Genomic DNA, 24,202 nt, shown 5'->3' on the forward strand with positions numbered 1-24,202 from the left:
GTGCAGACGTGCCCTGAATACCCTGGTGTCGATAATCACAGGAGCCACAGACCCATCACACCTCCATGACTTACCACGTGGTGACAGTTGAACTCCTTCATCACCGAGGCCTCGTTGAGGAACTCGATCCTCTCCCTCATGCTGGCAGACTCATTGACAGTCTTGATGGCCACCCTGGTCTCCGGCTCATCCTTCACCACTCCCTTGGCTATTCCCTCGTACACCATTCCGAAGGAGCCCTGCCCCAGCTCCCGACACATGGTGATCTTCTCACGGGGCACCTCCCACTCATCTGGAACATACACTGAGGGGAGAAAGAACAGGCCATGATGTCCCACTTCTGCACGAGGTGTGACCACTCTCTGCTCTGCAACAGCAACTGCCCAAACAGTTTGACTGTAAGAACACCTGAGAGAACGCTGAGACCTTGCCCCCCTGCGTGCCATCAGTCCCTGGTCTCTCCCATACAGGGCCAGGTAGAGGACTGTATACAAATAAATCAAAGAAATGTGGAGATGGACTTGAAGCAGCCTCTCTGTGGTACTGACATATCAGGGTAGAAATAATGAACCTCAAAGCACAGTGAGAGGGTGGGAAGAGGCTCAAATCAATGCTTAAGGCTTGAGCCTTTCTTGGGATCCTTGCTTTCCTAATCCTTCCAGACAGCATCAAACACACTTGATCATCTGTATCAGTTTAGTGTCTGCTGCATTCTCTATTAACAGCCTGAGTTTATGACCAGAGGGAGGCAGGCTCTGATCCAGCAGCTCTTTGCATGGCACTGTTCTGATCCCTTGCACACACACTGTTGCACCAGCAAAGGCAGAACTTGCTGCTGCTGCAGGACTTTGATCTGAGGCAGAGCAGAGCTCTCAGAAGGTGACTGCCAGGAGGCAGGACTGCCTCGGGCAAGAACACATCCAAGCACTCACTGATGCTGCTGCCTATCAGTCACCAAAGGAGGGGACAGTTGTGTCACATGCTCTGCAGGGGTGAAATAACAGGATGAAAATAGAGGATTGTAGCATGAACACTGACAGACCTTTAACCTGAATGGTGTTGCTATAAAAAATAACATAAAATATTCTGCTGCCACTCTGGGTAAAACCCATTAGTCTCCCAGGGGCTTTTGGAAATGCTGTTCCAGCAAAAAGTACTCAACAGCAGCACCAAGCTAAACTATAAACAGAAGAACTGAGGCCTCAAGGAAATCTGTCTGATGTTCTGATTTCCTCAAGCCATGGGTTTGTTCCAATAAGGAAAAATAGAGCTTAAAAGGGCAAACATGAAAGACCACAAATTCGTGAATTCTTCCTTCATTCCAGTGATAGCAACACTGGAAGAGTAGATGATAATCTGAAAGCGGAATTAATGAATCCAGATTTGCCTCAGCTGAACAAAACTACAGGAAAACAATTCACAAACTCCCCAGTTTCAATAGGCAAGTGACCTTTACATATTATCAATTGTGGATTCTGTGGCTGTGCTAAGAAAACAAACAGAGAAAGCGGTTTTACAACATGCCTTTTAGAGTTTCATACCTTTCAGAGTCAGACACCAACAAAACACAGGACAGTAAAAGCATCACAAGTGTAAGGTCACACTCACCGTCTGAGGCACTGAAGTACTCGGGGTTCACAGAGGCATAAAGTACTCCATTGCCCAGTCTGTCACTGTTCCTGTTGAAACATTGGTTTTTTTCCATTTTAATCTTTAAATCTAAGTCTATTTTAGGCCATCTCTTCTATAGCTTGTCCACTATTTGCTCAACCACAGAATATTGTTTAATGTACGTGGAGCTGTTCAGACAAAGGGGACGTGCCGAGTCCTTATCTACCTCACAGCATCAATGGACAAACAGAACAGTTTTCCCAGGAAACCTGGAGTCTTCTCTACAGCAAATCAGCACCACAAAAATGTAAACACAAGGTACTTTCAGCTGCTGGGTAAACTTCCTTTAAGAAAGGCAGCTGTATGGTGATAAACTAGGAGCGCCGTGGCTGAGAATGGGCTTTAACATCATCCAACCTGCTGTGGGAGAGAAGTGATCCAGCAAAGGACAAGACTCTTTTTAGTGGGGGAATTCTATTCAACTATTCCCTAAGTATTTCTATCATTTTATTTTAAAACCACACATGCAATTCCCACCCCCCTCCCTCAATTTTAGTGGGGTGATTTTTCAGAACAGGACACAAAATAAATGCACTGTGAGAGCTCTTGCAGGAGACAGGTCGTAGAAATAAAGTGATCCATCAGATCTCAGGAAATCAAAGACAAAATATTCTTGGGGTAGGACAACAATTTAAAGAAGGGTAAGTTATCAGGCATTTCACCCAGGAGAGCCCAAGGTGTTGTATTCACCAGATACAAAGACCTTTCTGGAGTGCCTGAGCAGAACTGGTACCACTGTCTGCAGTGCTACCAAGAATCAGAGCTGGAAATCATGGGATACTCAATGAGCATCACCTATCTGAGCGTAATAAAACCCCTCCAAACCTGGAAAGTTGCAAGTCTGAACATCTGCACTGACTTGCATCAAGTTCTCGTTATGTATTTCAATGAGATAAAAAAAATAAATCCCTTGTTACAAAAAACAAAGCAGAGGAAAACAATTCAGTTTTGGCCAGAATATAATTTCTTAAGTGGATGTAAAGACTTCAAAAAACCCTCTAGAATTAAATCAAATTAACCTAAACAGAACTAAGTTTTCATGATTTATATTGAGCCATATTTCAGTCACATCTTCTGATTATACAGATCCAGTGTGTGCCATCATTGGCCCACATGTTCCTCACAAGCTTTCCTCTTCCCTCTCAAATACGATACTGGAATACAAAGCCTCTTCCTATCTGCAGAAGCAGCAGCCAGAAGCTGGTAACTCTAAACCACCTCCTTTTACACAGCAACGACACAGAACTACTTCAGCTTCTCGACTCCTCCAAAGGAGGAGTCATTTCTCTTTTTAATTTTTAACCTGCTCCACAGGCACAGATTTGAAAATAAACAGTTCCCCTCCTGCAGGTTTAAGCAGCAGCATATACAACTCACCTCTTTTTGTTAAAGACATACAGCATTGTCAGCAACCCCCCAATGATGAGCAGCAGAGCAAGAGGGAGCACAATTACCAAGTGCAGGAAGTTTCCATAGTTTGCTGCTGCAACCGACAAGAAAACAATTGTATCAGGGTTTCTATAAAACCTCCACTAAACAAAGAAACATTCAAAACCCACTCAGTGTATTTCCACCCAGGGAAGAAATCAAAGTTCTCATTTTCTTGACTGATGTGGAAAAATGTACTCGGAAACCCTCCCTGACTGCAGATGAGTTCAACAAGAAAGCAGACACTGAGAGGCATTAATTTTGTACAGAACAGTGTCTGTCTGGGCTTTGTTTTCACAAGCTGTGCTTAAGAACTTAACATTCCTCAGTGAACAATGTCCAATTGTTCACTTGCACGTTCACCTTTTTTCCAACCTTTTGTTCACCTTGCAACTGCTTTTCCATATATTCAGAATATACAGGCACTGCTCTTTACTTCAAATTGTTCAAAGTGCAGCACTCAGAAAACCAAAAAGGAACAAGACATGGAGTTCCAGTGTTGTGGGGATACATCCGCTCTACAACTAAACACCCAGTTCTCGAGGGTCACTGTGGTGGTATTCTTCTAAAATATAAATCACTCCCACTGTCAGCATCACCCTTTTATCAGGATCTTTTAATCAAAAGTCACTCAGAACAGGTCAACCTGCCGGCCAAAAATCCACACAAACGATTTGTTTCTCATATTATTTTGCAATTTAAAGCAGGTTTGCCTTGTTGCCACAGGATTTGGACACTCCAGCTCCACGTTGTTATGGCTAACATCACACTCCCAACGGAGCTGTACATCCCAGGAAGGCACAGCAGTGTGTTCTCCACACCCACCACCTGCTGCACCTCTCACAGACACACAACGCTGTGAGGGAAGGACACACCTCACACGCCCCTCCCGGTTGTCAACACTTGCCATAAAAACAGAACAGAGAAGAGTTCCCAAAGAACCACCAGCAAGTAAGAGGAGTATTCAGAGTACAGGCAACAGGCTCAGACACCCAGTGACACACTTAAACATCAGGCATTATTAGAAAGACATCAGTTCTCCACTTTGGCACAGGCAACAAACACTTGTCTTACATTTGGGCTGCACGTAGAAAGAGATTGGCTCAGTCCAGGACCCATTTCCAGCCAAGGAAGTGGCCTGAACACTGGCAGAATAGTTCCCAGGGTTCAGGTGAGTTAGTTTAGCTCCTCCAAGCTTCTTGTATTCCTGTCTGGAAATACATTCCCGCTTCTCCTAAAACAAAAAAGCAATTTACACACGTTAGTATCTTCACATTCCTTCATTCTTGAAAAGCAATGCAGCTGCAGGATAAGCTAATTTTTGTAACTAAAAGTCCCACCTGATCAGTTTTACTCCAAATGCCTTAAGGAGATATGTGGAATTTAAGAACTCAAAATGAGGGAAACAAGGGAATGACACGCTGGTGGGTGCTGTGTGTTTGAAATCACAGTTTCTGTTTGGGGGCTGCAGCACTGCACAGAAGCACATTAAGAAAGATCCTTTCTGGGGTATAAATTATGAGCAGTAATGTGAAATCCTCACCTCTCCGTGCTGCCCATATTTGATTTCATACATCAGGATGAGCCCATTTGGACTTGCAGGCTCTGACCACTTCAGGTAGACGGTATTTTCCTCTTTTGCTTCCCATGATACCGTTCCTGGAATGTTATCTGCTCCCTCTGTAAAACATTTACAGGTGAGGTGAGAACACCACCTACTACTGAAAGGGGAACTTGTGCAAGAGTGGAGGAGAACAGAAGGGTCACACTGTTGTTTGGGGGCAGAAGCTCTGCAGCAAGAGCTGCTCAAACCCAAGGAACCAACTGCACTGGCCAGGGCCCTGCTGGAGATCAGCAGAGTCTCAGCTACTGGTTCCCAGAAAACCAGTGCAGTGGATGCAGCTCCGCCAGGTACGGGCTCTGCGTGCCAAAAAACCCTGTTTATCAGCACCTGATTCTTCCTTCCCGACTTTCCACTACACCAGAACAGTGCAAGGAGCTGTTCCCACCAAATGGCTGTAACAACAACCTGTCTGCAAACAGCTGTGAACACACAACTGCCCCACCAGCAGCCCTCTCCTAAAACAGTCAGAGGGAATCCGTCCCATTTTAAAACAGTCTCATCAGCAATTCAGGAAGTGTTTCATCCTTATTTAGTTCCTAATCATTTTATGTGGTTTATTGAAAACTTAACAAGGAATGTGAGCCCCGTCTCAGTCAAAGAAAGAAGACCACTCCTTCAAAAATACAGTTGTTATGTTTAGAAGAAAACAGAATTGTTTAGCCTTTAATTATCAGAGCCATGTGTTAAAAAAATCTGGGAACACTTATTTCCTTTTCCCTGATCTCACAGATTTCCTTATTTCCTTGAAATAAGCAATACTTTTTGCCTTTTTTACTGACACAGCTGGATCTGGATTATGATAGCCTTTCCTTCCAGAAACAAAACAAAATTGCTACCATTCTGCATCCAATATCCCCAGACATCTGTTGGAGTCAGAAGCTCGTTGCTGGATGCATATGAGTTTACACTAAAATCATCTCTATTCTTCTCAGAAGAAGTACAATCTGTAAGAGTCCCAAACACGAGCACAGCATTCAATGCTTCCTATTTGAAGTACTCCAGGGGCCAGGGACTGGGCACAAAGAAACACAGTATTCCTCCTGTTCCCAGGCTGGACAAATGCATGGTCATTCTGTGACAGAAGAAACATTTGGCAAACATTCCCACCAGCAAAACTCCAACATCTGCAAACAGTTCCCAGTGAGCACAGCAAAACCAAACATTAGCAGAGCGACACTGCCCTGTCTCCATTCAGCACACAGGGAACTGAGGGACAAAACCTTCCAGCCCACCACGTCTGTGGGTCTCACCTCTATTGCTAGGGAACAGATTCTCTCCTAATTATGCTGCTAATGAACTTCTGCCTTTCTCCAGATCACGGCACAGACTCGAACACGTCGCTCAGCACACACACTGGAAACCAGTCAAGGACTTCAAAATCCACACAGTTCCAGTTCATTTTCTTGCACAGAATTTTTACGACGCCCCAGTGTATTTCTAACTGGGTTTGGAGAGCTCGTCCTCCCCAGCACACAAGCCAAAGCTGCACCCTGTGAGGGGCCCTTGGGAGAGCCCCTGGGAGAGCGTACCTGAGGGCATGGTTCTGGCAAAGACGAAGTTGGAAGCGCTGCAGCCGAGCGTGTCGGCCTCGTGGTTGCAGCTGTGAATGTCGATGCGGTAAAGGGTAAAAGGCTGGAGGTGGGAGATGACGGTTCTCTCCTTGCCATCCACCTTGGTCTCGAAGAAGGGGTACTCCACCTCGCTCTCCTCAGCGTCAGAGGCGTTGGTGAAGTGATCTGTCCCCGTCACGTTCCTGTTCCGAGCGGCCAGAGTGGCGTTCGCGATCCGGAACACGTCCCTCCGCTTGCGGTCGGGCCTGTGGGGCAGACACAGCTGTGGAAAAGGTCCCTCCAGGAGAAACCCAGATTTTCTCCAGCCTCAGGAAAACTGTGCAGGACGCCCCAGCGAAAGAGGCAACCGCTGTTAAAAAAGCTGAACAAAGCAAACTGCAAAACAAGAGGGGAAACCGCCTCGATCTGAACCTGCCACATGTCAGCACAGCCCATCTCTCTCTCTCTTTTGGTCAGGGACCAACCACAACTCTGAAGCTCACGCTGCGCCCCAAGATAAATGTGCAAACTTCTGACCTCACACCAAAGAGCAAAAAATGGCTTCCCTGTTACTCAATAAACATCCCGGATTTGTGTTTTCATGACAGTAATGTTGACGCTTAAAATAAAAATCAGATGTTTAAGGTTGGAAACATTAGGGGGGGAAAGAGTGTTTTGAAGTTTGCTGGATTAGCCAAGGAAGTTAAGCCTACTGAGAGTTAGCTTTGCAGTTGTGATGAAATTACAGACCTTAGAAAGGATTGCACTGACAAAAGAAACCTTGGAAGGCAGCAGAAGACTGTGACTGTTCACCAGCACTCGGGTGGTTATCTGTGCATCTCTGCTTCTCTCCCCCAAACAAAAGCTCTGCAAAGGAACAACCTTCCCGTGTGAGCAAACACAGCACTAATATCGGGGAGAGCCACAAGTCCAACGAGCAGCTTTGCCTTAGGGGAATCTGGGAGAAATTTAAGCAGAGTTAAAAACTTGAGGATTTACAGCAACACCGCTGCTTCCCCGAGCCTCGAAAGCGCTGTGGTGGACAGGTCTGAGAAACAGCACAGGCACCAAGATTCTCTTAGAGATGTTTTGGATGGTATCAGGTCACCAACACCCCATGGCCACAGATCCAAGGCTGTTCTAGACAGGGGCACCAGCTACGCAGGGCACTTTACTGCTCCTGCTCCCCCACCCGAGCAATGCCCACAGCTGGGGAGCAATGCCCCAAGGGAGCTGAAGGAGAACGTAAGGAAAGTCACACTGCAAAACCAGCCTGGGCTTGAATCCTACCCCTCCTAAAATCACCCCACCAGTGCCCACGTGGCACCCGGCCAGCGCGAGAGGGATCAAGGACGTGAGGTCTGACATCTCTCCCAGAGAGTTACAAACCAGGCAAAGGAGGCCTCCCCCAAACACACAACAGGAGGAGAGATGACTCAACAGGAGAAGTTAACTCACTGTCAAACACATTATCTTAGCACATTCAGCCACAAGGCAGATGCTCCCAGAGCCAAAAACAGGCTCACTTGGTTTTGAAACCCTCTGGCAGAGGTTGGATGAATTTTTTCTTTTTTTTTTTTCAGGAGTTCACTACAGATTTTTCCAAAATCCTTCTAGTACATCCTGAGTAGTTGTTTTGACACTCCCAGCCACCACATAAACCAGAAATAAACAAAGGTAAAGGCAAGGAAAGAACTTCCTAAGTTAACAAGAAACTGTTTCAAGCGACATACAAGTCAATGTCTCGTCAGTTAAGGGAATTTCATAGGAGATACAAGTGTTTGTGCCTCCTCTACACTGCTATTTATGGAAGTTACTAAACCTATTCACCCTGCTTAGAATGAGTATTCATTAACTGCTTTAACTCAGTGGACAGAACAAACTTTCAATCTGCTAAAACTTGGGTGCCTAACCCTGAACTGATGAACATTTGCACGGGCTCTGTGATACAAGCAGTGAAAATAAGAAGTTCATTTTCAGTCAGCCACAAAGGCAATGCAAGAACCCAAAAGGTCTGGCTTTATCTCTGCTTTTATGGGATGCACCAAGTTTCAACTCTCTGGTGGTATCTGGGGGTAGGGGGGGGAAGTACAGTCCCACCTTGCCTTTGAGGAAAAAGATAAAGGGACACAAAACTTGCTGGTGAAAACTGCAGTGGAAGCAGGAAGAGAAAAAGAGCTGCAGGATAACCACAAGGCAAACAGGATTGAAACATCAGGAGATTTGACTCCACTGGTTTTCGGTCCAGCAGCTTCCTGCTTTCATGAAAGGCAGAGATAAAGGCAGAAAACAAGTATCCATGGAAGTAAGTCTGAGATAAAACCATGAAAAATCATCTATTCTCTTCAAGGAGAGGAAGGAAGAGGAATGCATGTGAAAAATTAAAAATAACACTGTAAAAAATTAAATTCAAAAAGAAGGGGAAAAGGTTAACATTTAACAGAAAAGCTCACTGTTCCTCGTGGCAATTTTAATGTTACTTCTCAGACTACACACAGGGCCCATCTCACCCTGCTCATTAGAGAAACAAAAAATTGCAGAATAACTGCTCCTCCCCTGGTTGCAAGTGTCTCTTCGAGGCTAAGCAGAGTCCCAGTGTTTGAAAGCCACCACAGCAGTAACACACACACGGGGTCATCCAGAATTGCACAAGAGATTAGATCAACAGGCTTCTTAACCAATCCTAAAACCACCCAGTCAAATACTTTCACGCCATATTAGGTGCTGCAACTCTTTCATAACATCCTGGAGACAGGTAGAACACTGGAAACAAATACTACTATTGAGGCTTGCATTAACACATTAATTAGCTTCTCCCTTGGGAAAGAGAGGGAAAAAAACTGACATCAACAAGTAACAAACTGCTTAGATTTGTCCCATGGAGGCGTCTCACTGGCTCATAATCTTTAATTCCTTGACACACAGGCACTTAAAAGTTGCTTGGCCATGCAGCTGTTGCTGAGTGTTGTACCTTATCTGTCCTTGCTGTTACAAAACACCCTCATGACAGTAAGTTAAGGAAAAAGGACAAACTTTCAGGAAACTCTTTGGGAACTGGCCAGTGTGTTTCTTACTGTCTGAGCTCAAGGTTCTAGGAGTTTACTTGGGGGGGGAGGGGGTGAAGGCAGGAATGCAAGAAAATTTGAGAGAAGATAACACATATTTTATTTTAAATTAACAAAAGCTTCAGGGAAATTTAAAAGACTTTCAAGTAGTTTAGACCTGACACACGCCTTTCAAAAGTCCTTGTTGTGCTGTTTCATGGAGTCTGAAATCAGATCTCGAGATTTCACGTTGCTCAGGAGTTACATCACGGCCAGACACGGCGGCTAAAACTTCCCTGTACCCGATCTTTGCTGCTGGTTCTCAGCAGCAGCAAGGAAACCCTGCACAAGGTCAGCCCCAGACGCTAAATGTGACCCCAACAGAGCTCACATACTTCACAATTCCAAAGACAGGCAGTACTTAGTTCCTCATTTTTTTGCAAAAAGCTAAGAAGCTCTGCAAATATCACAGTCCCAAGTCCACCAATCCAACACATGCTTGAACTGAGGACCAAAAAATCACAATGGAGAGTTGATATAAACCAGCATTAATGAGCAGAAATGCCACACTTTGGAGTTCTCAAACACAGGACTTGACCAAAGACTTCCCCTGCCAGGAGAGAGAATGAGGCAACGTGCACAACTGAGATCAGACTGCGTATAAACTGTAATTTAACAGCTATACCAGTGTGTGCCTGCCCCCAGCATCCAATTACCTAAAGTAGAACAGCTTACCTGAAGGATAAATTGGAAACTCAAGGATCAAAATCACCAATTAATTCAGTAGAATCTACTCTATTGCTGCAGCATAAAATCGTTACTATTCCACTTAACACGTAAGCAGGTGTTTATTGTGGCAGGGTGGAAATATTTAATACTTCTCTGCAGCACAAACCCAGGAAACCAACAGGCCCTTAGTAATTAGTGCAGTGAGAAAGACAGACCATTTTCAATTCTGTGAGGTGACCGTGCCCTGAATTTCAAAGGCAAATAAATCTTCAGATTAGGAACACAAGCACTTAAATGGCTATTTAGAGGAAGAGCAAATCTGAAACCCTTTGTCTACCACATGTTGCTCATCTCTGAAACCCTTACAGACAAAGAGCTCCTTCAGTGACTCTCGAGTCTGAAAAGAACCCCTCACTGAAATCCTTGATCAATACAGGTAAGAACCCTTACTATGGGCTGGAATTGAAAGCAAGAAATGAAAACCAGCAAACAAGAGAAACTGCAGAGGAAGGCTGCAGACTGTCTGACATGAAAGGAAAGGTAATGCTTGTGTGTTTCAGGTGTCACCCATACAGTTATCAGCCCCACTTCCAAAGAGAAAGTGTCCAGAATCCATTACCTAGGGACAAAGATGGAGTTGTGAAGGAAGTTCTCAAAGACTTTGCGGTACTCTGCCTCCTCCTTCTCAGCTTGCTTTTCCGCCTCTGTCTTGGGACAAGCACAACAAGGTCCTTTTTCCCCCCCACAGCCCTCTGGCTTGGTGGGCTCAGTAGCTTCTTCTGTATCAATGGTCCCATCAGCGTATCTTCGAATTGGGACTTTGTCTGAAAAGAAAAGAACAGAGCTCGTTTCCTTTCCCTCCAGACCACGACTGCAGCAACAATCCATGTTTTGTCCATGTTTATTCTCCAGCTCTTGCCAGTGAAGAGCCCTGGCAGGCAGAGTCCCAGGCATTTGAAGACAGCAGGGTTGGTTCTCCTACCTTTGGAGCAGTAATTGTGTCTGTAGAGGTAACTGTCCTGAGGCTGCTGCTGCCAGCGCACGATGTAGTAGGAGAGGTTGCCATTGGGAAGAGAGGGAGGATTCCATTTCACAATCAGCTGGGATGAGGAGTTGGATGCCGAAATAACATCCAAGGGAATGGATGGCACTGGAGAAGGAGGAAAAAAAAGGAAAAGAAAGCTATTTAAACCTACATTCTACAGTGTATTTCCAAGTAAGCTTTTGAAGTGAATCCCAATCCATGTCTGTACTGCAGGAAAAACACCATCCTATTTCAAATAAAGGATTTCCCACTTATGCCTCACTAACAACAGTTACCAAGGGTTCAACTGCAACCACATGCAGTCCCAATCCGAAGTTGTACTTAAAATTCACCTTCACCAACAGAACAAAGCCTGAAATTCTAACTCCAAGGAACTCCCATAGTTCCCAATGAAAATAACATCTGAAAAAAACACATTTAATTCAAATTTTAATGCTGCTTTCATAATCAAACTTCTAGCATTCTGCACATCATCTGCACATAAATTCCATTTCTGTATTAACAACAGAACTTGCACAATAACACACTAATCACACCTGCAGCATTATCAACCTCTCACCCCAGAGCTCAGCAACTCACCCGCAGCATTGGTTCGTATGTAGATGATCTCACTTTTTGCTCCATGAATATGATGGTTTTCCATCATGGTGAGGGTAACAGCCTTGACATAAATGGCATACTGAGTCCAAGGTTTCAATCCCTGCAGCAGGATTCCAGGATTGTTCTCTTTGTTTGGTGGCAGGTCAACATCAACCATGTTCCAGCTGTTGGAGCCACACGCATCTTGCCCGTCATACTCTGTCACATTTTTGAATGGTCTGAAATATTCACAGGAAAGAGCAGCACAAATATTTATTTTCTCCTAAAGATTGTCATATATGACTGAGAGTTCCTCACTTCAAAGTTGCTCAATGAAAAATATAAAGTTTACTTGGTTTTCCCCAGCAGAATAAACCAGACTAAAATCCCTCTTTCCAAGCAGTACAAAATTCAGAGTTCAGCTTTAGCTGCAGGTTTACCTTCAGTCACTAGTAATGAGACAATGTTCTCCAAGAAAACACTACATTTATCTATTTTTTATCCCAAACAGCCAATTAAATGCTTCAGACATCCCTATCAAACACAGGCAGCTCAAGACAGTTATTGATAGTGGCCAAGCTTTTTACCATAAAGAACCCAAAGTTCTGTGACTGGCCTTGACCACTCCAACAGGCTTTCCTCCCCTTTTATTTCCATACAATACAAACACACTTATACACTCACATAGTTCTACTTTTCAGAAGTTGTAACACTGATGCAAGAGCACATCAACTCCTGTTATTAATAACTACAGAACTATCTGCACCGAGTTTATTGTACAAACGTCACAATGATATTCTTTTCCAAGTGATGCCGGACATTTGTAATGATTTGTCCTCCCATGTTTTGCAGCCTTGCTCTGTATGTCACTGCCAACATTCTGAGCCTCCCTTTCACACCTCCAAACTTCTTGGAGAGTTATTTGTGAGCTCATTTGTATGTTTTCGTTATTTTAAATCTGAGATGCTGCATGGACGTGCAAAGGCAGAGGCACATCCCAAGTTATTTTGATCTCTCCAGTAAGTGCCCCACGCTTTCATTATCAAGAAATAGTCATGCAGAAAAAAAACAAAGCTGGACAGTCTAAATAACCCTAAACCCTGAGCAGACAAGTCATGCAGGTCAGTCAGACAGGGCAAACTCCTGTTCTGTGATGCTCTCCAGTCATTATAGTGACTAAGGAATGAAAATATCTCTGTAAACATGACAACTTAGGAAGAGTTCCAAATCAGACCCCTGAGAACAGCCAAGCAATCCATCTCTCTTTCTTTTAGTTTTTTTCAAATTTGAAACTTTCTGATGGATTTGCAATCCACTTGTAGGATTCCTTCAAAACAACCCTCTTTAAAGGCGGTTTGTGCTCCACCAAGGGAAGAATCTGAACAGAGGTAGGACTTAAAGATGAAATATGTAAACTGGATGAGTTCTGCAGCAGTAGGAACAGAACTCGGGCTGCCCTGATTAGGCCCTGAGGAGATCTACTCACGCTTCTTTGTAGTACACAGTGAAGCTGATGAGGTCTCTGTAATCTGGAGGCCGATACCGCTCCCACGTCAGTTTAATCCGGTTCTTGAGGGTGGTGTTGGAAACAAAATGCAGAATTTTGCTTTCACCTGCAATACAAAAGGGACAGGACATGACAGAGTTTAGTATCACACCCCCTGTCAGGTTTTGCTGTTTCTTAGGTGTCTGTTTTAGCTAATGAGCCTTTTCCAGTAGCACCTCAGGATACCAACAGCCTTTGTCTCTGCAGAGCTTCCTATTTCATCCCACTACATTTGAATACTTAAGGGCAAGCAGTGACCTTGGCAATCACGTTAGAATACGCTGGAGCTACTTGTTATTAATTTTTCTGAAGCAGTTTTTCTTCTAATGCATCACCAGAAAGCTCTTGAAAACTACTTCAGACTCTCCCTGAGTGAGGAATGGAAGTGCTGTTTATCCACAGGACTGGTCTGGAAGCACTGAATTCATCATCCAACTGCAAAGCACGTGCAGAGCAGTAACCAGCCTCTGTGTTCTCACTCTCCAGGACAACTCTTGACAACTACAATTTGTTTTTCTGGAGAGTGAACAACATGGAAAGGACAAAGGAGTTTACATTCCTATTCATGAGAGGCCGGACCAAGAACTCCAAAACTCAGCTCATATACGGCACAACCATTTGATGGCAGCAGCTTCCAGCTACTCTTGTGAACAGGCCTGGATGGAAGCCCACAGCTTTGAGATGAATGGCTTCCCACTACCAACTCACTGAGCTTTCCAACCCAAAACAAAATAGCATTTTAAAAACTTAATTCTTGGATGAAGAAATCGTGTTCTGTCAACTGTTAGTTTCCAACGTTCCATAGAAGGCTCTGCAAATAAAGGGGTTTTCACCCTCGTGTACACTGGCACTGTTGGTGCTATCTTTGCAAAGGCAGTTTGGCTTTTGTTGATTCTTTTCCCCTTCTGAGAGTCAGAAAGCTTTCTGTACTGGTTTCTTAAAAAAGCAGGCAGTGGCTGGCACTGGCCTCAGTGGTAGTGAGGCCTGGCTGTGTGTCTGTAACTCCTCCAGGACTGCAGGGCTTTGCTCCATTGAATGTGCAAAGAATGGAGGGTGCTCCCAACAAGGACCAGGGCCATCTGCACGCACCCAGCACGCCTGAAGAGACGTTCAACAGCAGACGTGTCCTACTCCTGTGAACACCATCCACAGCAAGGGGGCTTGACTTGGACACAAGATCCACCTCAACTTACTCGGCTCCAAAAAGCACCCCAAACTGGCCAAAGGAAAAATGCATTGTCAGCTTTAAGACTTAAGAGTTAAAATCTGTGAGCATTCTGTTGCCTCAATTCCTAGGTGACAGACTGCTTTCAAACACACTGGTTACAACTGCAGACCTGGTGTGCCCACTGGAGCCAAAGAGGACTTCCCAATAACTGACCATGGCAGAATCCAAAACTAAATGTGGAGGCACCCAGGTTTAGGAATGCTGCAGAACATCAAGAAGTGTTCTCAATTCGAAAGCAAATAATTTGAACATAAACCACAGAAAGTCGAGTTTACAACAAGCAATCCGAGCAACAAGGTACAATATTTGGCAGAGGGTGCATGTAACATTTTGTTTCAGTGTAACATTCAGCAGCACCCTTAGTATCAAGACAGAGCAGGTATCAGAGAGGAAAATCCCTCTAATGATGCACAATTAGGAAGGAGACTGAGAAACTGCTCCTCGTTGGATACACAGAACTCCGGGATTTCACTTCTCGTTTCCCAGGTATGTTCCTGCACCGAACAGAGAATTTGGGACGCAGTCATCTTCTAGAGGTGGGTTTTCCAGATGAGATAGGGACTGTGCAACCACATTGTTTTCCATGTGTGCAAATGCACTTTCCCAGCTACAGTTTAAAACCTGAACAAGCAGAATGGTTGAAAGGCTCCTCCAAGGTCTAAATCTAAATATTGCAGTGGTGTGTTGGGGTTTCTCTTGTCACACCCTCCTGGGCAGTCTGCCTTGAGAGTTTTTTGTCTGTTTACTTACAAGAGGCTCTCTCCCCGTTGTTCCTTGGATTTATATCTCCTTTGCTCTGTCGTCCCTTGGTTCCTGAAACTTCCTCCATGCGGTAAATCTCAGAAACACAGAGTTTAGGATTAAATGCAAAGTACATTTTCCCCTCACTGATCGTCAGGTTATGATGGTTCCAGTCCCAGAGCTGCTGAAGATTGTGGTTGTCAAGCACGTAGAAGGAATAATTCCTAGAAGAAAAAATATTAGTTTTAATTCATAGCCAATTCCAATGAAGAATCCCTTAATATAAGAAAACTTTAAAACACTCTGTTCCCTCTTACTTTAAATTGGTGTTCAGCAAGGGGTTTTCTTCTCTCTTTTCCCTGAACGCTCAGGGGCAGGAAATGACTGTAACACAGGACACCCCACCACCTAAAGCCACTCCAACATGTGTTTTAATAAATGTGTAGGAGCTACTACAAGGAATATAAATCCATGTCCTCTGAAGAGCAGGTCTCTACGCTGGAAGCAGTAACCTTAGATAGCCTATGGAAGGAAAAGCCTGCTGCAGCTCTGACAATAAAGCAATCATTAACACAGCTGTCTTGCTTGTGTTTACAAAAGCAACTCCAAGAGTTTGCACAGTGAGATTTCCTTGCCTCTCTGTCTTAGTTTACCTCTTGGCCCAATAAAGATTTTCCTACGTCGTGCCAAGTACAGCTGCACCTGTACATCAAAACCTGACAGCAAACAGAACTCACACTTCAAAACACACAACTAAACACAGGCAGCTGTGCTGAGCCCACTCCCTAAACACAGCCATGGAATAACATGTGCATCCTTTATTTCCACAGATATGAACACAAAGCCGGGTGTGTAAATCCTATTTATCCTAATTACATATTATGAAGAAATTCCTGGTACTATTCAGTTGTGCTGAATTGGAAAAAAACCCACAGGTGCAGCAGAAGCAGGATTATAGGCTCTACAACAGCAGCAAGGCAACACCTGCAAGGACACTGACACTTTGGGACAGTAGGGACAGGAATGCACCATTGGGAAATGAATGCTGTGGCTGGATCAAGCCCTGCTGCTCTGGTGCCGAATCCACCGTCCCCTCACAACGATGATCCCAGGAAAACAGACTGTAACATCTTCAGTGAGGAGCCACACAACACTAGAGATCCTGTTCACACCTTCCAACAGGCCTGACAGCTACTGATGCCTCTGCTTCAAAAGGGTGTAGAAAACAGGGGGGAGGATGTTTTGCTTTTATAGAGACTTCCCCCGATTTGCTGCAGGGGTGGAAACACGTCAGCAGCGGGTCCATGTCACAACTGGAACTCCTCCTCAGTCACCATCTCCTCGCTTGCTCCTGCAGGCCACAAGCTGCTCATTTGCCAGGTACCCGACCTGGGATGCTTTGGGAAGTGCTCCCTAAACATCATCCACCAGCAAGGCATCAGCAGCTCATGACAGCAGCGAACACACCGACCCCAGCACAGGGTGGAGGGGCCAGGCAGAGCCAGTGCCAGACCAGGGACCAAAATCCTGCAACAGAGCCCGAGACCTCCTCCAGCACATCTCCAGTTCACTTCCCCTATCTGCAAAGAGAAATTCTTTTCTTGCCATGGGGGCACCTTCACATGGTGTTCAAAAGAGGCAATGAGAACTCTGAAAACAAAGTAGATTCACCCTAAACTTTCCACTTTCTGTGACAACCAAGGCAGGCACCAGCACCTGAATAAGGAACAGAGAAATTCTGAAGTGCTGTTTTCTTAGATCAGTTCAATAACTAAAGGCACAGTGGCAGTGGGGTCGGTTGTGCAATGAACAACAATCATTATGGACCTCAAGTTACCTTCTTCTCACCCCTCAAGGCAGTGCTGCCACAAACAGCTCTTGTTCCAGCAGCCACTGCTTTCCAGGCTAAGATCCCACTCCCTGATGTTCATAACTCTGCCCAAGTAATTGTTTAGGCTCAGTTCTTCCTTGCCAGGTGCCTACTTCCACTGAAGTATTTTTGGAAATGTCATTTAGACTGTGGTAATGCCTGAATTATGCCAGGCATTTTCCAAGCAAAGAGACTGCCCCGATCCCAAGTATGCAACTGCAGTCATTTCCTAACATAGGGGAACCTTAGCACAAGTAGCTCTTTACTACAGATCTATTTTGTCTCCACACTCAGCCTCATTTTCTTCTTCAAAGCTGCATTTATTTACTTCTTCTATTTGAGAATCTCATTTACTTCTCTGTTTGGAAAAAACCTGCCGTTTCCCTTTGTATGGGCTCTGCTGGCTGACAGACAAGGTGCCATAAACATAATTACTACTTGAGACACAAAGCTCAACTCAGATTTAGAGAGACCAAGAAAGAGAGGGGAAGAGAAGGAAAGACAAATCAAGGACTGGAGTATCTGTGAGGGCAGACCAGGCTGTCAGAGGCTGAATGAGCCACGTGCTCAGCGTGGCCAAGCCTCTGGGATTTGCAGCTGGAAACAAACGTCTCTGTAGAGCCAATGCTCTTCCTGAGACAGAGTAGGAGGAAGAGCTGCCCCTTCACTCAAGCAGAGGGTGGAATTTTAAGAATTTAAGTCTGACCAAAGACTTAGTCTGAGAGAAAGAGGGAGGTTGTGAAGAAACCCTCATGTTTTCACTTTATCAGGGCAGACAAATCAGACACAAGCAACCTTTTCTTCCCTCCCAACACCTTTTCTTCCATGATTTCCACAAATTCTTCATTTAATAGCTCTGTCATTATGGAGGGGCACTCATTTCTCTCACAGAACACGGGATTAAACTTGGGATGGCTACTTGATTGAGGAAAAGAGCGAGCAAGGCAGTTTGCTGAAGGACCATCATCACACCTTAGCATTACACATTCTGTGGGGTTAAAAACTTTTGCCTTGACAATCTTTTACCATCACAGGAAAGCAGGAGTTATGTACAGCAAAAAGAAGCAATATAATGCACAGCAAACATTTCAAGGGATCAACTTTACTCTTCCTGACCAGTCTTCTGCACGCTTGGGAGAGAATTCATTTAATGTTAATTCTTCAAGGAGTGGCAAACAATTGCAACTTGCAATCTGTTTCACACTTGTTGGGTCACTCCGAGTTGCACTCCCTGCTTAGTAAAGCTCAGGTTTCCTTTCAGCCCACATTCTCCAAAAAACTCTGCTAAAAGCCAAAGAACTGCAAGGAAATCAGATCGTTTCTGAAGATGCTCTTTTCCCAAACAGAGCAAAACCAAAAACACTTTGTCCATGTAAAGACTCTCCCTACAAATATCTGAGCACTTACCCGTCCACCTGTTCCTCTCCCAGAATGTACCGCAGGTTCTTCAGGAAAGACAGGGAGACCAAAGCATGGGAATGACGGATCTTCACGTACCCTGTTACCGTCTCAATCAGCCCCATAAAATTCTCCAGTTCTGAGGCGATGTTATCTACAGGAAGGAAAAGGTAATTCTGCTATTACAGGACTCACAGCTTGGATTGATTCTCTCCTTAATGCTTGGTAAAGGAGAATGTTTGCATTTGTTGCTTTTGAAAGTGAGACACGCTGGTTTCCCTCTCCCAGGAACAGCTGCCTGTGCAGCCTGATGGCTGAAGGGCAAAATAAAGCCACAGAGTGACACTGGGAAACCAGTCTTGCTTTTCCATCCTGGAATACCTGCTTTTTCCATGGGCATTGCTCTCTGAAGCCAGCACCAAATGGTGAGCCAGCATTCTGGCAGGGATGAAAAGACCCTTGTTAAACGTACACAACCATGAGACTGGAACTGCTTTTGGATATGGAGCAAAGCTCAGGCAGAAAGCTCCGGTGGAAAACAGAGAATGAGACTGAAGATGAAGAGGTGGGGGTATGTTACTGGTGTGCTTGGGAGCACAGGGCACTGACTGCCATGACCTGAGAAGCTTTGGCTACAACACTGAGAAGTCCTGATGAAACAGTAAACATAAAACCCCTAAGGATGTGCTCGTGTCATGGAGCATGTTCCACACAACTCACTGAAGGTGACTTTCTGTTACAAATTATTAAAATGACTGCAGGGAAAGCTCCACTCCTCAGTCCTTCAGTACCCTGTGAACTGTCCCTGCCCAGGTCTGCAACACCCCATCCTTCACAAGCTCAAGCTTTGCTGTCCTTACCTCAGCAATGGTTGGCTCCCATACCAAATTACCAAGAGCTCTTCAGCCCTCTAAGATAAATAAAATAGAAACCCCTCACACAAAATAAAATACCCCCACACTTGCCACAGTTAACTGGAGCATCTTCCATAAGGGAAGACTGTACCTTTGGAAGCGGGACCTTGAGTAAAATAATCCACATGTTGCTGCTACTGAACCCTGAAGCTTTCATTCAGCAGGAGGTGGGGAATCAAACAGATCTCAATCTTCAAAACTTCTTCATGAAACCGAGAGGAGGGAGATACACATCCAACAAAAACTAACAGCGATTTTTACTCTGCTTTTAAGAGCTCATCAGCTGTCAACACCTCCCTGGCTGATGAATCACTGCTCTGACAAATTTAATCCAGAGCTTGTCCAAGACATGTGACAAGGGTGGCCAGCTCACTAATGCTGACCATCCAGCAGCACAGTGTTGGGCTTTATATGAGCTCCCAGCACTCTGGATTCCACGTTTTAGCAAAACACCACATTTTGCCTTAAAAGTGGGGATATGCAGCCTTTCAGTGCCATGCGACTAGTTATTTACCTACCCAGATGCGAGGATTTTCAACTTTTCCACCTTTATTATTCTTTTGGGACTGCTGCTCGTCTCACTGCCTAATCCTGGTTTCCTTGTTCTGCCAAAAAAACTAGCAAAAATACCAGCTTTCCCTGGGACTGAATACCTGTGCCAGCGTGGGCCAAACCAAACAGGAGCTGAGCTCTGGGGCTGCAGAGCAAACAGCCTGCTGAGTTTTTAATGTTCTTATCATTATGCTGAGGACAAAAGGAAGGACGTGGAAAGCAGCCTTATCAGAGGTTCAGAGAGAGAGGCCATCACTTACTGCCACGGCGGATGTTGATCAGCAGGTTCCCCTTGAGGATTGTGCAGCCCTGCAACATCTGTGCTGACGTGACAGAGTCAATGGTCTTCGTCTTCCCGTCCTCACAGATTTTGGGGCAGGGCCCCTCACAAGGGCTGCAGAACATGCTGCTGGGAAGGAAAGAGAGATTCAAAATAAGCACCGATACACAGCTCTGAGTCCACGGACCGCTCTGGGGTGAACTTTGGAAGACACTTCCCTCTAAAGCTTGGACAAACCCTCCAGGGTAGAATGAAAGCTGCCACTTTGTTCAGAGGACACACTTGACCCCAAGTGGCTGAAGCATCTCTGGCTTACAGGGAATGAACAGACCCACATCCACAGGCTAGCAGATTCCGGAAGGCTCTGTGGTCCTTCCCAAGTCAAAGGAGCTCCAGGTACAACCCAGTGCCCTTGCATTTGTGCATTTACTCTGATTAAGTATCCCCAGAAACCCCTCCCTTCTCATTTACCTCAGAGGGCAGTGAGGTTTCGTGCTAATCCAGGCCCAACTTCCCAAAATAGGCCAGGCCAAGAGCTAGAGATGGGAAAATACTGTTCACGTTCCTATAAAGCTGCCTGTCTCCATGCCCTTAAACCAATATTTAAAGCTCAGCACTAGGGAATTCCATGCTCCTGGACATTTTAACTCAGAAAGACAACTGTGGGGGCATAAAGTCAGGAGGGAGGTGGAGAAAGTGAGAAGTCCATTAGTCACTACTTCTTACAGCTTAAGAGGCATTAAAGGAGCAAGTTAAGCAAACAGGAGGTTGTGTCTTGATGCAAGGAAAACTAATTGACAACAGGAATTAGGAGAGGCAGACCAGAAGTCTAAGCAGGTTCAAAATGGGTGATAGAGATGGAAAGAGAACAGGTCACCACTGGCTATAAAACATCGAGACAGACACAGCCCCAAACTCAGAGAAACCAGATTGCCAGAAGCTGGGAGGAGACACTGAAGCACAGGCTCACTCCTGTTTCTTACACTCACAGGCACTCAGGAGCATTTTTTAGTGGCCAAACTCGAGTAACAAGAACTCAGGTCAGCCCAAGCTTTTGGCTACAGCAGCTTTTTAAAGGTTCCATGTTATACGCCTGTATACTCATCTCAGAATTGGACATTTTGTGTGTGCACAAAACAGGCTCTCTGACCACTCCTGGTAAAGGTCTTTCTTGATTCAAGGTAATTTTTATTTTTCAATTTATTCTAGCACTTTCCTTGGTATTTCATTAATACTTATGCCACCTTCTCACTTTAGAAAGGAAAAATAAGAACGAAAAAACCAAACCCAGCTTCAAAGACAAAGGCTTCTGCTGACAACACTGATGGACATGGACTTACTATTTATTCTTTTATGAAGAACCTAACCCACTTTTTTTCTGAGGCTTAAAGAAACATGCAAATTGATAACACTTTCCCATGCATAAACCATAACAGAAAAAAAGCTCCTTTTCTTAGTAGTAAGCTCCTATTTCAAAATCCTGCACTGTAACATGCCACAAAACACTAAGAGCTGCAGACACAAGAAAGAGGCTTCAACTCAATGTACCAAGGACACTGGAAATGCTTTCCATTTGCAAAACAGCACCTCTGGGAAAGAGAACATTGCCCAGCCTGGAGTTACAGCTGCTCTCAACCTCTGCAGGAGAGCACAACACCCACACAACAGCAGCAGCATTTCTCAGGTGGCTATCTGGATTTGGGCAGTGTTAAGCTGCTTGTATCCAAATGTCAGCTGGATCTTCCCAAAAAATCCAGCAGCCTGCAAAGACATCTTTTTAGCACGGTACTGAGGCACTAGAATTTTAGCACCACTGACTGTACTTCACTCCAAGTCCACACCTTCCAAGGTTCACGTAGGCAACGAAGGCTGCTTGCTTAAACCACTGGCAAATTACCAAACTCATAAGCACACATCACTTCTACTGTTGGAATTAAGTAACAGCAGGTGAGTGACACTCCTGTAAGAAATTATTCTGTGTACTATTGCCAGCAGCTGCATTATTTTTGTCACAACCTATACAATCACTGTCTTCTAAAACACCATTGTTATCTTCTGGTAACAGTGGAAATAAAGTGAATTAAAACTAAATACACCGAAGAATACATGTGCCTAAAACACAGGCACACACAAAGCAAGCAACAGGCAAGGCAAGGTGGCTCCTATGGTTTGCTGTGTGTGATAATGGTCATCAGCCAACTCCAACCTTGTGCTCCTGGGCTCAAGCAGAGAATAACAAGCTGAAAGGGAAGACCTGGTTGTGCACTGACAGCACACAGCACCACACACCATCACACCTTTCAGGGGGAACTCCCCTAGGCCAGGGAGCCACACCATCTCCATGTACGGCCTTCCCTTCTCCCTCAGGCCATTTGCTGCCACCGAGTCAGGGTGGAAAGCCCAACCACGGCCAGGCGTCCGGACTCTCCCCAGGCTGTGTTACCTCTGGCTGCCGTTGCGGATGAACCCGGAGGGACACTCGGCCATGCACTCGTCGTTGTGGATCACGAACTTCTCGTACTCACTGGCATCCGTGGCGGGGACCTTGGAGCAGAACTCCCTGGTGACGCAGCGCCAGCCCTCGAACTTGTACGTGTTGGGGGGGCAGGTGGGCATGCAGACCCCCTCGTAGTAGTAGTTGCGGCAGGCCACGCACGCCGTGTTGTTGTCCGGGGCCGTGCAGCTCCCCAGGCACTCGGGGTGGCAACACTCGTTCTGGTCCGTGCAGGCTCGCTTCCCACACGAGCTGGGGCACACTGCAGGGCACAAAACAAGGGGGTATCAACACCAGTTCCTGCACCCTGGCACTAAAGCAAAACCCCCGTGTACACTTTGATTGCCTGGGCGCTGGAGCGCCTCTGAAAACAAACAAACAAACGAGCCACCAACATAAAAACCGCTCTTGTAAAAAAATTCTACTTTCCTCAGCTTTAGTTGCCTGAAAGTATCTTTTCCTCGGATCAAATTTATGACATGAACGAAGTAAGTAATAAAGAGAACTGCTGAAAGTAAGATCAACATAAGGATAATGGAAACAGGCAGCACTGGAACCTTTTCCACAGCCCTGGTATTACGGATGATTTTTTGTTGTTTTTTTTTTTTTTTTGGCATGCTGACTTATTGTCTTTCTAAGCATTTCTTGTCTTTCCTATTTGTGCTTCAAATTGGTCTTTCTCTGGCAAGAAAACAAGCCTCCTTTAAACAACTTAATTACACTTGTAGAAGGAAGCACTGCTCCACTGCAGCACACATGGTTAGGCTGACCCCAGAGTAGCATCCCAATGTTGCTTATGTGTGCAAAACGCGGTTTAATAAAGTATCAAATCATCATCCACATCAAATACCGAGGAATTACGGAGCTACTATTTTCCCCCTGAAGAGCCTAAGAGAATTCTGCCTTATCCTCAAATCCTGGGTTCAGAGAACAAAATATGAAAGGGGGGCGGGGAGGGGAAAGGGGGTGCAAATTTATGGAGACATTTCGTTTTATGTGAAATCATTTCAGCTTGGAAGGCACGAGCAGAATCCTCAGCAGCCCAGCTCACCACTGTCAGATCAAAAGAAGTGGCAGCATCGTATTTATGTAACAACAGCATTTTGATTACAGCACTGTATGGCCTTTTAGCCACACGAGCCATGTGCCAGAGGCTCTGGAAACACGCAGGCTGGAAATCTGGTTTGCATTTAGTAGCTGCTTGCCACTTTCTAGCTTAGCTAAAACCCTGCCCCAGCAGCAACAGCAGCAGAGGGAGTTCAGTGGTAACACTGCAGCCAGACCCAAGGGAAGCACCACCGACATTTAAACAGGGTGATCTGAGCAAACAGCAGAGAACCAGGAAAGAAGTTCGATCCCAAAATGAACGTGGAAGTTCCACACAAGTCCTGCATCGTGATTCCTCTCTCAGTGTGCAGCTACGGTGTTGTTTTAATGCAGGACTAAACACCCTAAAATCTTGATGCCCTCCCTCTTGCCATAACAAGGTCTAGGCTTTGCAGTGTGTTT

At 45.2% G+C, this 24,202-nt stretch overlaps 1 protein-coding gene across 4 annotated transcripts in view; it reads right to left on the reverse strand.

Moving 5' to 3' along the window:
• Positions 1-24,202, reverse strand: part of IGF1R (insulin like growth factor 1 receptor) — a 171,348-nt gene that overhangs the window by 21,842 nt on the left and 125,304 nt on the right. Inside the window, exons 3-16 of one of the 4 annotated variants that reach the window (XM_050309006.1) lie at positions 22,643-22,955; positions 20,180-20,325; positions 18,463-18,607; positions 15,195-15,409; positions 13,157-13,283; positions 11,671-11,909; positions 11,029-11,196; positions 10,666-10,870; positions 6,253-6,539; positions 4,643-4,779; positions 4,174-4,333; positions 3,049-3,151; positions 1,609-1,679; positions 75-304 (exon numbers count right to left, since the gene is read on the reverse strand). In XM_050309006.1, the coding sequence (XP_050164963.1) occupies positions 75-304; positions 1,609-1,679; positions 3,049-3,151; positions 4,174-4,333; positions 4,643-4,779; positions 6,253-6,539; positions 10,666-10,870; positions 11,029-11,196; positions 11,671-11,909; positions 13,157-13,283; positions 15,195-15,409; positions 18,463-18,607; positions 20,180-20,325; positions 22,643-22,955 (2,546 nt within the window). Of the gene's footprint in view, positions 1-74; positions 305-1,608; positions 1,680-3,048; positions 3,155-4,173; positions 4,334-4,642; positions 4,780-6,252; positions 6,540-10,665; positions 10,871-11,028; positions 11,197-11,670; positions 11,910-13,156; positions 13,284-15,194; positions 15,410-18,462; positions 18,608-20,179; positions 20,329-22,642; positions 22,956-24,202 lie in introns of all 4 variants that reach the window. The other 3 variants (XM_050309005.1, XM_050309004.1, XM_050309003.1) reach the window with 3 other exon arrangements.

The sequence above is a fragment of the Myiozetetes cayanensis genome, unplaced genomic scaffold (assembly GCF_022539395.1).
Source record: "Myiozetetes cayanensis isolate MyiCay16 unplaced genomic scaffold, myiCay2020 scf14, whole genome shotgun sequence".
Classification (NCBI taxonomy): domain Eukaryota; kingdom Metazoa; phylum Chordata; class Aves; order Passeriformes; family Tyrannidae; genus Myiozetetes; species Myiozetetes cayanensis.